General features: G+C 38.2%; 1 protein-coding gene across 2 annotated transcripts in view; it reads left to right on the forward strand.

The window, feature by feature from the left end:
• The window catches only part of si:dkey-178e17.3 (somatomedin-B and thrombospondin type-1 domain-containing protein), a 67164-nt gene that overhangs the window by 36751 nt on the left and 16320 nt on the right, over nt 1-14093 (forward strand). The window contains exons 2-3 of one of the 2 annotated variants that reach the window (XM_056464177.1): nt 4485-4670; nt 10089-10179. In XM_056464177.1, the coding sequence (XP_056320152.1) occupies nt 4485-4670; nt 10089-10179 (277 nt within the window). The remainder of the gene's footprint in view (nt 1-4484; nt 4671-10088; nt 10180-14093) is intronic. The other variant, XM_056464178.1, reaches the window with a different exon arrangement.

Raw genomic sequence — 14093 nt, forward strand, 5'->3', positions numbered from 1 at the left:
GCTTCCTTATAAATTTAAAGGAGAACACATGACAAACACCTCAGGTAGACTTAATAAACACGTCAGCTAAAACACACATTTTGTGTAATTCTATTAATAAAGTGAACTATAATTTCCATACCTGTTACATTAGCACTGTGGCATCACAGAAGAAGGTCACTGGTTTGAGTCTCAGCTTGGTCAGTTGGCATTTCTATGTGGAGTTTGCATGTTCTCCCCGTGTTCGTGGGGTTTTCCTCTGGGTGCTCCGATTTCCCTCACAGTCCAAACACATGCGCCATAGGGGAATTGATGAACCAAATTGGCTGTAGTGTCTGAGTGTGTATGGGTGTTTCCCAGTACTAGGCTGCAGCTGTAAGGGCATCCGCAGTGTAAAACATATGCTGAATAGTTGTCAGTTCATTCTGCTGTGGCGACCTCTGAAATAGAGACTAAGCAGAAGGAAAATGAATGAATGTGCGTAGTTTTATAAATCTTGATCTATCAAAACCCCAATCCAAGCAGTTTATTGATTTCCTTCAAGGTAGCAGCCAGTGTATTAAGAGGCACAGGAATGACTGGGTTAAGTGTACAAACGGTTTGGATCTCTGTTCCTCTGAGCCCCACATGAGAGAGCAGCTGTGTTATTGAGATCTAGACTCGGCGTTGTTGCTTTCTTCTCTGTTTGTGTGCAGTCTGTGGGTGTGTATGATGTCACAGCACACAGCTGCTCCATTACAGTCTCTAAGATGAGCTGTGGAAATGCATCTTCACCTATTCTCAGAGACAAACGCCAAAATCAATTGCTTTCCTGCTAAATTTGTTTTATTTTTCAAATATTTTCCAAATGATGTTGAACAGAGCATTTTCACAGTATATTTTGTTTTCCTCTGGAGAAAGCTCTGCTGGAATTAAAGCAGTTTTAATAGATTATATTAGCTCAGTTTTTTTAGTTGTCCAATGACTTGCCTAATTAACATATCTTGCCTAATTTTAAGCCTTTAAATGTCACTTTAAGCTGAATACTAGTATGAATATGTACTGTCAACATTGAAATTAGTTGAAATTAGTTATAAAACCTATTATGTTTAAAAATGTGTTAAAATCTCTGTTAAACAGCGCTTGGTAAATGTTTTAAAAAGAATTAAAATTTCACAGGAAGGCTAATAATTTAGCCTCTGACTGCATCTGAAGACTTGTTTCTTTAGCCATTTAAATATTACTCTGCATTATACACTGTATTTTATTATATGGACTTGGCATCAATCACTCGCCTGCTTTTGAGTGAAGGTCCCGCCCCCTCCCCTGGGGGCTGGCTGCAGTACAAGTCATAAAGCCCGCCTCCTTTGTGTTAATGAATGAGACTTGAGCCCAAATAAAAACATTAATTATACTTGCAATAAAATTTCCCGAAAGATGGTTTTGGTCAATTAAGGCTCTGGTTATCGTGCTGATACAGGTGCAGATCTTCATTTTTGTAAACGGTATGTTTTTAGCCAGTGATTTAATGCTATAAAAAGGGGGCGTGTCTTCATGATTGACAGTTGTGATTGACAGTTTCTCTAAACAGAGCATCGGAGCTTCGGGAGGAAATTGAAATGTTATTATTGGATTTCTGTGTACTTTATCATGATAAAATGAGTTGTTCTACAGTAAACTATACTTTCTGACATACAGGATCTGCTGGAACACTGTTTATTCTGTAAAAATTAGGGTTTTATTAGGCTTTATTACACTGAAAAAAGTGTTGCATGCAAAACTGTTGCAAACAATTTATTTGTGTTGAATTTAAACAAACAAATTAAATTGAGCAATATTCAACTTAATTTGATTGTTTAAATTCAACACAAATAAATTGTTTACAACCACTTAACGTAAAAAAATTGAGTAAATCCAAGGAATCATCTTTGAATATGTTTTTTCAGTGTAGTTTGCTAAAACACGCCATGATGGGGAAAATACAGGTGTTCACTATCTAGCAGTAATTCTCTTTATGGGTCTGAAATAAAAATGAGGAAGACAAAACTAATGTCAGCATATCTCCACAGTGATCTCCTGTAAAGTTATTTGAACTTGAATTAAAGGACGTCTCTGACATTTTGAGTTTCGGCATGTTATTGAGTTAATCGACTGAATTTGCTGTTATAAAACATTAATAGTCTAGAAACCGAATCTTAAATAACAAATAGAGCTGTAAATGTTATATATTATTAATATACATCATTGTATCGTTGGATTTTTATTAGAAAACTCCTAATAAACATTAAAATGAATGTAAATTCCTCTTTGCCAGATATAATGAAGGCATCGAATAAACCAAATGAAAATGGAGGCAAACAAATACAAGCGATGTTGTAGCAGCTGACAGTCATCTGTTGATGTATTAATACTGCTAAGTTTATTGTACAAATTGATAAGGATTATTTTATATAGTGCAGGGATGGGATGTGTAAATATCTTGGTGATATTTAGAAATCTTGCTGTATTTATCTTTTAAACGCACGATTTTCCCACATGGTAAATCATTATCTATGATCTGTGTATTCTGGGTCCTGTTGACTGTTAATTAAAAACTAAAAATGTTTGTGTTGTTTATATATTATTGTTCATATTTTACAAGTGTTAGTTCTATTGCTCCATGTTTTAAAGTTCTGTCCAGAGAGGTCATGTTTAGATCCCCGATTGGTCTCACGCAGTCAGGTGACTTGACGCATGACCTTGCGTTTCCGGTCTGACGCATTCGCGTGCGTATGAATGGAAGTCTATGGGGAGAAAACTCCAGTGTGACCGAAGCTTTAAGCTCGCACACAGCAACTGTAAAAAGGCATTATCAATGGAGCGCAGATATTACGAGTGACCATGGCAACATCTGAAAAAAAAAGAGATCAGCATTTCTTTCTGGATGTGCTCATGCAAAGTTATAGCATGTTTTACAAGTGTTAGTTCTAGCGCTGTGAAGATAATAAATACCAACAACCCGTTATAAGAGAAATATTTATTTGTGCTCATGGCTTAACCTAACTTAGGCTAGAGTGTATGAAAGATCGTTTATTACTGCAGTCCAACATATATTGTTTTTATTAAACTATAACAGCTTACATCACACTGTTTTTTACATTTACATTTAGTCATTTAGCAGACGCTTTTATCCAAAGCGACTTACAAATGAGGAAACAATTTACACAACTATAAGAGCAGCAGCGAATAAGTGCTGTAGGCAAGTTTCAGGTGTGTAAAGTCTAAGAAGCAAAACATTAGTAATGTTGTTTTTTTAGAGAGAGAGAGAGAGAGAGAGAGAGTACAGTTAGTGGTATAGTCAGAGAGGCAGTTACAGATTAGGAAGGAAAGTGGAGACTAAACAGTTGAGTTTTTAGTCGTTTCTTGAAGACAGCAAGTGACTCTGCTGTTCTGATGTAGTTAGGGAGTTCATTCCACCAACTGGGCAGATTGAATGTGAGAGTTCGGGAAAGTGATTTCTTCCCTCTTAGGGATGGAACCACGAGGCGACGTTCATTCACAGAAAGCAAGTTTCTGAAGGGCACATAAATCTGCAGAATCGAGAGCAGATAAGAAGGAGCAAAGCCAGAGGTCACTTTGTAAGCAAACATCAGAGCTTTGAATTTGATGCGAGCAGCAACTGGCAGCCAGTGCAAACGGGTGAGTAGCGGAGTGACATGTGCTCTTTTGGGTTCATCAAAGACCACTCGTGCTGCTGCATTCTGAAGCAGCTGAAGAGGTTTGATAGTTAGCTGGAAGCCCGGCTAGTAGAGAGTTGCAATAGTCCAGTTTGGAGAGAACAAGAGCTTGAACAATGAGTTGAGCTGTATGTTCAGATAGGAAGGGTCGGACCTTTCTGATGTTATAGAGTGCGAATCTGCAAGATCGAGCAGTTCTAGAAATGTGCTCAGAGAAGTTCAGTTGGTCATCAATCGTTACTCCAAGGCTTTTTACCATTTTGGATGCAGTAATGTTTGCCCATCCATCTGGATTGAAAAGTTATGGTGTAGAGTCGGGTTGGCAGAAACTTCAATCATTTCCGTTTTCGCGAGGTTAAGCTGAAGATGATGATCTTTCATCCAGTGTGAAATGTCTGAAAGTTTTAAAATAAATCGTATATTATTAAATGTTTTACATTTTTTTAATTAGCGAGCCTTTGTTATAGTGCAGATACAGGTGGTCAAATGAGAAGTTCAGGGGTCATGGTTGATTTGACGTACAAGCGTTTGGTTGAAAGCTTGATTTTGCGGCTCCGCCTCTGGCTCCATCAGGTAGTCCCTTCTGCGCATGCCCAGGCTCCAATTTCAGCAGTCTTTTGCAACAGTTTGTTCCCGTCATGAGGCGTTTTGCCTTCAAAGCGTTCAATGGGAAAAGGCGCTGTTGCGTCGTCCATATTTTTTACAGTCATTGCTTGGCATGCTCTCTGTTGATATGATTGTGAGATGTCCTGCTTTCTTATGTGCTTTATGAATAAATGAAAGCGTGTGCTCATCTGTTTTCTCTCCCAGCAGCTATAGACTGTGAGGTCAGACAGTGGGGTGCCTGGTCTCCATGTTCATCCGTCTGCGGGGCGGGGACTACAGAGCGGAGCCGACAGGTGGCCACGCCCCCTCGCAACGGAGGCACGCCCTGTCCAGACCTCAAACAGCGCAGAGGGTGTTTCGCACCCACCGACACCTGCAGCGCAGCTAAAGGTGAGTATCTGTATTGACATTATTCTTCACATACAGGTGGACACAGTCTTGTTTTTGTCTCAAGACCTCCGCTCTCATTCACTTCCATTCATTTTTAGACATTAAAACAGCTCGTTATGCTGCTTGATGCTGCAAATTGACATTTCTTATTATATTATTTTAGTTTTGTGTATAGACATGAACACACTTGATTGCAGAGAAAATAAATATATGAATAAATTACATTAAAAATACATCATATAAAAACAATAAATAATATAAAAATGTAAAATAATTATTTGTGTATTGCATTAATTTTGTCTTTTGATGGTTAAGTATGTTTGTTAATTGTTCTGCTGGAATATAAGATAACTGAGTATTATAACAGGTGTTTAAAGAGCTTTACAGCTCAAGCATCCACAAATGGTGCATGGTTCATCTGCATATATTATAAAAAATCTTGTAATTTGCCTTAACCAATATATGTCAGCTGTTCCAGAGCAAGGTTACTGGCCATTTCTTTAATTCATTGAGTCTATTAAACCCAGTACCACATACACAGAATCCTGACTGCAGTGAACTCCTTTAACAGTATTGGGTTTCTCTGAAGCTGATGTTATGATAGTTGGGTAGACCTTTATAGTGAACAGAAACTACAACAAGTGCATTCCCAATTGATTAAAAGCCAAAAAATACTCTCAACTTAGGTGCAAATTAAAGTTCACTTTAATTAGATTGAACTTGAAATGTTTCTTTTTTATTTGATGCATATCTTTCAAATGCACCTGTAATTTACAATGTTTTTTGGAAACATGCTTAAAGAGCTCGGGCCTGTTTCAGTAAGGAGGTTTAACCAACTCGGAGTTTAAACTTGAACTCTTGATTTACCGGTTTCAGAACAGCTGATCTGAGTTAGGTCAATCAACTTTGAGTAGATAAAGCTGCGGTCACACTGCACTTTTCTCCCCATAGACTTCCATTCATACGCACGCGAATGCGTCAGACCGGAAACGCAAGGTCATGCGTCGAGTTTCGCAGGTCGCTGCGGTGCAAAGTTCAAGCTTGGTGAACTCTGACCTGCGAAAACGCATCGCTTGACTGCGTGAGACCAATCGAGGATCTAAACAGGACCTCTCTGGACAGAACTTTAAAACATGGAGTTATGCTGGCTTTATTAATGTCTAATCATCTTGTTTAATCCCGCCCCCTTTCGCAGCACCGCACAACAGAATTTCGCACTCACAAAGCCCAATGTGACCGCAGCTTTATTCAGAGTGAAGCTGCAGTCACACTAGAGTTTGACCATGCGAAATTCTGTTGTACGGCGCTGCAATAAGGGGCGGGATTAAACAAGATGATTAGACATTAAAAAAGCGAGCCATTGCTTAATGTTTTAAAGTTTTGTCCAGAGAGGTCCTGTTTAGATCCCCGATTGGTCTCATGCAGTCAAGTGATGCGATTTCGCAGGTCAGAGTTCACCAAGCTTGAACTTTGCACCGCAGCGACCTGCGAAACTTGACGCATGACCTTGCGTTTCCGGTCTGACGCATTCGCGTGCGTATGAATGGAAGTCTATGGGGAGAAAAGTGCAGTGTGACCGCAGCTTTAAGCTCGAACACAGCAACTGTAAAAAGGCATTATCAATGGAGCGCAGATATTACGAGTGACCATGGCAACATCTGAAAAAAAGAGATCAGCATTTCTTTCTGGATGTGCTCATGCAAAGTTATAGCATATATGACCATTTTAAAAAGCAACACCACTGCATCAGTAAAACAGAGACAGTTAGCGTGGGAAAACATAGCTGCTCAAGTCAATGCGCAATTTTACATTTAAAGCAGGGCTATTCAATTACAAATTTAGCTGGGCCAGATTGTCAAACCAAGAAGGTTAGCTGGGTCAGTCATTTTAGCGGCAAAGCAGCTCATATGGACACATTTAAAACCCACACAAACACATTTATTGAACAACACAAGGTTTATTCGTTGTTTCTCTTTTAACTTTGGTCAGTTTGCAGAGCAAAAGGTGCATACAAAAAGAGCTGAATTAACAGAATCTGAGGGTGGACTCACACGATGTACAGTTGCCTTGAACCGGGCTGGAGCACGCTTGTCCCCCCTCTCGTCTCCCCCGACGGCCCGCACTCACGTTGCTTTCGGGTCTGAGCAGGCTTACGTCATTGATGATGCTCTGTTCAGTTGAAGCGCTCTCGCTCAGCACAGTCAAGATTTCTTTATATCATTATATCATTTTAGTGGTTTAGGATGCAGTGACACGCAGTCAAATATTTCGCCGAACAGATTCGCCACTTCTGACGCTCATAAACAATCATAAAGTCCTCGTACTACCGGAATTAGGAGGTTTGCTAAAGGTGCAGTGAGGGGTTTTACATCTTTAATAATCTACGACAGTTTGCGTTCATTAAACAGTAAGAATGATTAATAAATCCATATGAAACAGGCCCTTAAAAGTCACGTCTCGTCTTCAGTTTCAGTGAGTGAACCGTGCTCAGGCACACCGCTTCCAATCGGGCACGCTCTGTATTGTTTGCGCGTTGCAGGCTACGTAATTTACGAAGGAATTTGCATTTTTGGTGGGACCATAGACATAATAAATACTTTATATTTATATTAATATCATATATTAAATAACAATTAATTAATAATATGTATTAATTTATTATCTATGGGCGGAACCACAGGCTGGGCCGCTCGGAGGTTGATTCTGGGCCGCATGTGGCCTGCGAGCCACCAATTGAATAGCCCTGATTTAAAGTATTGAAATATTTAAGTATAATAAAATAAGTAATGTAATGTGTGACGTTTATAAAATTTTTACACACGTTTCCACTTTCATACACGTTGATCAGTTTAAATAGATGTAAAAGTGCACTTGTGTGTCTGCCTCTATTATTGATCAAGTGGTGGAGGTTGATATGACATTTAGAATGTAAGCAGAACTAAAATATAGTTTATAGAACGAATAATAATCCCATTAATCTAGTTACAGCAGTGAATTTAAGCTTATTACTCAAAAAGGACATTATTTTTATTAAAAAATTAATTAATTCAATAAATTTATATTATTCAAATTAAAAAATGACAAGCTATTTTCGAACGTGACTGTTCTTTGTGTGACTGAAATGTAGGCAATGGCTGTGTTTCCATTCAAAAATATGAATTACATTTATGTGCAAAACTGGAAAAATGCATAAAAGACGTGCGAATAAAGCAGCGTTTCCATCCAATAAATCAAAGGGAACAACATTTTCATTTCCTGATTAACTGGCGTCAAATATCAACAGGAAAAACAGAATTTACTGCGGTGGAAGAAGCTGCGTAAATTTTTTCTTTATTTAATAAATGTACTTGCGCCTCTTGTTGACGCTCTTGACCCGCTCCAGGCGCTCTGGAGGTCATTAATAATATAATAATACTGAAATCGTTCAGGCGTTTAAGAATGACCAAAACAACATTTCCGATGTTTTACAGTGTGCTCAGCCTGCTGTTTGTCCATTCACACACATATTCACCATCATCTCTTATAACACACCTGTTTTTAATGCACATACTGGAATTTGTTCAGTAAAAGTGTTTCCATCGTAGTACATCTTTTCATATCGAATAAAAGTTAATCCTACTTATTTATGCGCATATTTTTTTAATGGGTATTTTCAAGTTATGTGCATCATGACGTTTACATCAGTCGTTTTTTATGCGCATATCCAAAATGAGCATTAAAACAGGTGGGTGGAAACGTAAGGCTGAGGCGAGAAATACCGCTTTATCTTTAAAAAAGGGGAGGAGAACGACAGAAACTCTGAGTTTAGAGCAGTGTTTCCCAACCCTGTTCCTGAAGGCACACCAACAGGACACATTTTCAAGCTCTCCCTAATCAAACACACCTGAATCAACTTATCATAACATCAGAAGAGACTCCAAAACCTGAAGTTAATGGGTCAGAAAAGGGACATTAAAAATATGTACTGTTGGTGTGCCTGTAGGAACAGGGTTGGGAAACACTGGTTTAGAGAATGAAACCTGCTCCTGACCAGGTTAGGTTTAGAGTAAGTTACCACAGTAACTGACTCTGAGTTAGTTACCTCTCTTTCAGAAACAGGCTTGACTTACCCTGCTTTCTCCAGTTTGACAAACCTGCCATTCTGAAATGGAAAAACTCAGAGTTTCTCTCATTTCAGGGTTAAAATACTCTGAGTTTTCACTTAACCTCCTTTCTGGTCCCAGGTCATCTGATATTTTAAAATGTATAATATGCTGGAGTCTCCTACAGCAGGTTTAAATACATCTAGGCTCTAACAATGTCATCTTGCCAAAATATGAGTTTAATATTACAGTCATTTTGCAATGAGTTCAGCACGGTGCATTTGAATAAATACAGGGCTTTAGTCTGTAAGCCCCTCCTCTTTCCAAAGCTCTGATTGGTCAGCAGGCCAAGTTTGTTTTGATTGGTCTTTTTGTGACAGAAAGGAAAAGCCCATTCAGAGTGTTTGCATGTCATGGGAGGCGGAGTTTATGCAAATGAGTTACTTTGATCATGTTAATGCAGATTCAAAAACAAAATATAATGACTCGTTAATGCAGCGCCGACTCTTTCTTTTGAAACCGTATGCTTATTTGTCATTCACTGTTCACTATTTACATTTAAAGAACAGCTTTGTAACAAACTGCAAATAATATATTTTCCAGCATCCTCATTACAGCCTGTGCTTTAAAACTCCAAATGACTTTATCATAGAATAAGCAGAATCATAACACTTAACTTTGTATTGAAAGTGTGCATGCAATCATTGAAACAACAGCATGTGTGTGTGTGATCCAGGATAAAGATGATGAGGGAATGAAAAATGTGTGTTTGTTTATAAAGTCAAATGTCAGCTGAATTCCCCCATCAGTATTGCATTATGACAGTAAATCCTTCCACCTTCAGAGGCTTCACGAGATGATTTTACTAGTTCAGCTGCATTATTATTTCAGCTCAGACCTCATAGCAAGATGTTTAGCTGCATACAACAATATTAATTCTTAAATATATCGATTTTTTTCCCCATCATCATTTTACATTTAATGTCTTTGCACTAATAAATAATGTTTAATTATAATAATGTTTAATAATGTTAATAATTAGAACGATTAAATGCGATTGTAATAAATCTCTCTCTAAATCAATATGAACTTTAATGTTTACTGCAATACTGAGAGATATTATATTCAAGTTTAAAAATAGCCTTAGAAGTACATGATGCCAGACTGCAGAACACTGCTGAAGCTGTCCCTGTGTGTGTGTGTGTGTGTGTGTGTGTGTGTGTGTGTGTGTGTGTGTGTGTGTGTGTGTGTGTGTTGTTTTTCTGGCACTGTGCTTTGTCTCTGGAGGAGGTTAATTTGCTCTCTTTCATTATCTTGATCTCTTCCTCCTCTTTAGAGGTGGCCAAAATCTTGCCTGACTCATTCAAGCGGAACTTTAAGGACCCTTGGAGACGGCCGCATATGCTTATGAAGGAGGAGAAGAAGAGGTGAGAGTGAAGGTTTTAGAAAGCAGACGTAAAGCAACAACAAAAAAGGAGAAAATGGGACATTAGTAGATAATGCAAACACATTCCTGTGAATGAAGGCCTTGCACTGCCAGTCTAAATATCAGCAGTGTTGTCTAGATTTACAGTCACAACTAGAAGAGGAGGAGTGTTATACTGCACTAGGATTATATACTTGGAAAACTAAATGTAAAACTTTGACTAATTAATTAGAGGATGAATTTAGTTTGCCTGTTATATACAGTTGAAGTCAGAATTATTAGCCCCCCAGTTTATTTTTTTTACCCCAATTTCTGTTTAACGGAGAGCAGATGTTTTCAACACATTTCTAATCATAATAGTTTTAATATCTCATCTCTAATAACTGATTTATTTTATCTTTGCCATGATGACAGTAAATAATATTAGACTAGATATTCTTCAAGACACTTCTATACAGCTTAAAGTGACATTTAACTAGGCAGGTTAGGGTAATTAGGCAAGTGATTGTATAACGATGGTTTGTTTTGTAGACTATTGAAAAAATATATAGCTTAAAGGGGCTAATAATATTGACCTTAAAATGGGTTTAAAAAAATTAAAAACTGCTTTTATTCTAGCTGAAATAAAACAAATAAGACTTTCTCCAGAAGAAACAATATTATCAGACATACTGTGAAAATTTCCTTGCTCTGTTAAACATCATTTGGAAAATATATATAAAATAAATAAATAAATAAATAAAAGGAGGGCGAATAATTCTGACTTCAACTGTATATATGCGTTGATGTATATGTCTTAAAAGTCAGCATAAAATTAAAATCGCCCATTTCTGTTATTGGACTTAATATGTGAGCGATTTATTCATGTACCTGTATAATATATATATATATTTAAATTTACCTTTTAATTTTGTAATCAAAATATTAATTCATTCATTCATTTTCCTTTGGCTTTAGTTGCTTTTTTTAAATCAGGGGTCGCCACAGCGGAATGAACCATCAGCTATTCCAGCACATGTTTTACGCAGCGGACGCCCTTCCGGCTGCAACCCAGTACTGGGACACATACACTCACATACCCATACACTCACATTCAGACACACACACACTCATACACTACGGCTAGTTTAGTTCACCAATTCCCCTATAGCGCATGTGTTTGGACTGTGGGGGAAACCGGAGCACCCAGAGGAAACCCACATCAACACGGGGAGAACATGCAAACTCCACACAGAAGTGCCAACTGACCCAGCCGGGACTTGAACCAGCGACCTTCTTGCTGTGAGTCCACAGTGCAAACCACTGAGCCACCGCGTCGCCCTAATCAAAATATTCTAACTAAATATTTTTAGTAAAAACTTCATAGTGTATATAAACAAGATGCTAAAACCTCTGTGGAGCACATTCATGTTTCATACCGCTATGTGATGCACTGAGTGCATGCTTTGCTAAAAAGACACGTCTTTAATCTTGTTTTGAACTGTAAGAGTGTGTCTGAGCCTCGGACGTTATCAGGAAGGCTATTCCAGAGTTTAGGAGCTATAAATGAGAAGGCTCGACCTCCTTTACTCGACTTTGCAATTCTAGGTACTACCAGAAGCCCTGAGTTTTGAGACCTTAAAGAGCGAGTTGGATTGTAGCGAGACAGAAGGTTGGTTAGATAAACAGGAGCTCGATTATTTAAAGCTTTATATGTAAGAAGCAATATTTTAAATTCAATACGAAACTTAACAGGCAGCCAGTGTAAGGAGGATAAAATTGGGGTGATGTGATCAAATTTTCTAGACCTGGTAAGAACTCTGGCAGCTGCATTTTGTACTAGCTGAAGTTTGTTAATAGAGGATGCTGGGCAGCCAGCAAACAGTGCATTACAGTAATCCAGCCTAGAAGTCATAAAAGCATGGACTAGCTTTTCTGCATCTGAGATGGATAGCATACATCGTAACTTAGCGATATTTCTCAGATGAAAGAAAGCAGTTTTTGTAACATGGGATATATGATTTTTAAAAGTTAAATTGCTGTCTAATATGACACCCAGATCTTTTATAGTAGAGCTAACGCTAACTTTGTATCCCTGTAATTGTAGGTCGAGTTGTGAGATCTGCTGTGTACAGGATTTAGGCCAAATAAGTAATAATTCTGTTTTGTCTGAGTTTAAGAGAAGAAAATTGTTGGTCATCCAGTCTTTAACATCTTTAATACACCATACTACATTGATCTTGAATTTAATGAAGCCATTGCAGCATATCAGCAAATCAATTACATTCCCACATAAAAACGGGCTTTCTAGCGGACAATTGTGGCTCGCCTTTTATCAAATTCATTTAACTATGGAAGATTAAGTTGTTGCGTGTGGTATGGCTTTGCTCCACTTATCCAATATGTGTCCATACAGTACGTCTGAAATTTTCTGAAGCAGCAATACTGTTTTGTACTGTCGTTATAGTTAGCATGAGATTCCCGATTTTTTAAGAAAAAAAAAAAATATATATAACATAGGGGTGGGCGATATGACCTTAAATTAATATCACAGTATTTTTCATCTTTTGAACGGTGACGGTATAATATCATGGTATTACTTTCAATAGCAAAATAATATACATCTCAAGAAAGAACGGACAAAAAAAAAAGTTTTATCTCTTCACTTCTATCACTCTTTAAAAGTTTTGGTTTGGGTCATTGTAGATGCTCAGTCTCGTTATGAGCTGATCTTCATTTCTCTGTGTTGGTGGAATAAAGCAGGCGAGTCAGCCGCACCAATTTATGAGCAGACAGAGCAGGATTCTCATGATGACCACCGGCGCAATTCCGCTCTTTGTTATGAGCTGTAGTTTCAGTGTAAACTTAGTAAAGACGAGTTTCTTTGGCGATGATGTGTACAGTGTTAGACTTTATATTTAGCGGACATTTGCGCTGAACACGCGGTGAATGCAACGCATCGAGATTCGGGCACCTTCTCTGAAAACACTCGATTGATCTCAGCTGGCGGATCAACATTTACCTCATGTTATGATCGCTGTCATCTGCGCCATTATTATTATTATTATAACTTTAGCTGAGGTTTGCAAACCTGTGCACTTTTCACTCTTCAGCCGTTTGCATTTCCTGCAGTAACAAAAGCTCCCTGTTATCTGACAGCGGGAAGCGTTGAGTGACTGACAGCTAATATGAACCAATACAGCAGCAGGGTAGAGCGATTCAGCAAGTTTTTAGAGAAAATCAAATCAGATTGCACTACAACCATTATATTCAGACACACAAATGCTCCCAAATATATTATGAGGGCGCATAGATTACATTTCGGGTGCTCATGCGACCAAAATGGTTGCAATTTCGAGCCCTGTAGTATAAGGACAGGTATTCAGACCACAACTGAACGTTTGAAGAAAATTGAATGCCTTATTATTTAGAATGAGCTATTATTGATGTAAATGCAGCCGTTTAAGGCGCATAATTGATTTATTACGGTATTGACGGTATTAGAAAATCCATGTCGTGGCGCAATGTCACACCGGTGATGACTATGACACCGGTGTACCGCCCACCCCTAATATAACATTAATGCACATCAGCAATTCGACAGTAACTTTTTTTTAAATGTAGTAAACATTGTTAATAATTGGAAATCTGGTGACTGCAATAATCAAATCCTTGGGAACAACGGTGGACTTCTACATTCCAATTGGTTGCCACTGAACTGCATCATAGCTCATTACCATTCAGTTGACTTGGTTTCAACTCTTCTCGATGCCCACACTGGCAAAGATGCACCATGCCACTCCTCGCCACTTATCACCACCGGCTCCTTTTAAAAATAAATGACTTCTGGATACTTTGCTGCTCTCGCCGCTTTCGGTGTTTTCATTGTCCAATGATGGGACAGACTCAATATATCAAACTTTGAATATGAATTTT

The sequence above is a fragment of the Danio aesculapii genome, chromosome 8 (assembly GCF_903798145.1).
Source record: "Danio aesculapii chromosome 8, fDanAes4.1, whole genome shotgun sequence".
Taxonomy (NCBI): Eukaryota; Metazoa; Chordata; class Actinopteri; order Cypriniformes; family Danionidae; genus Danio; species Danio aesculapii.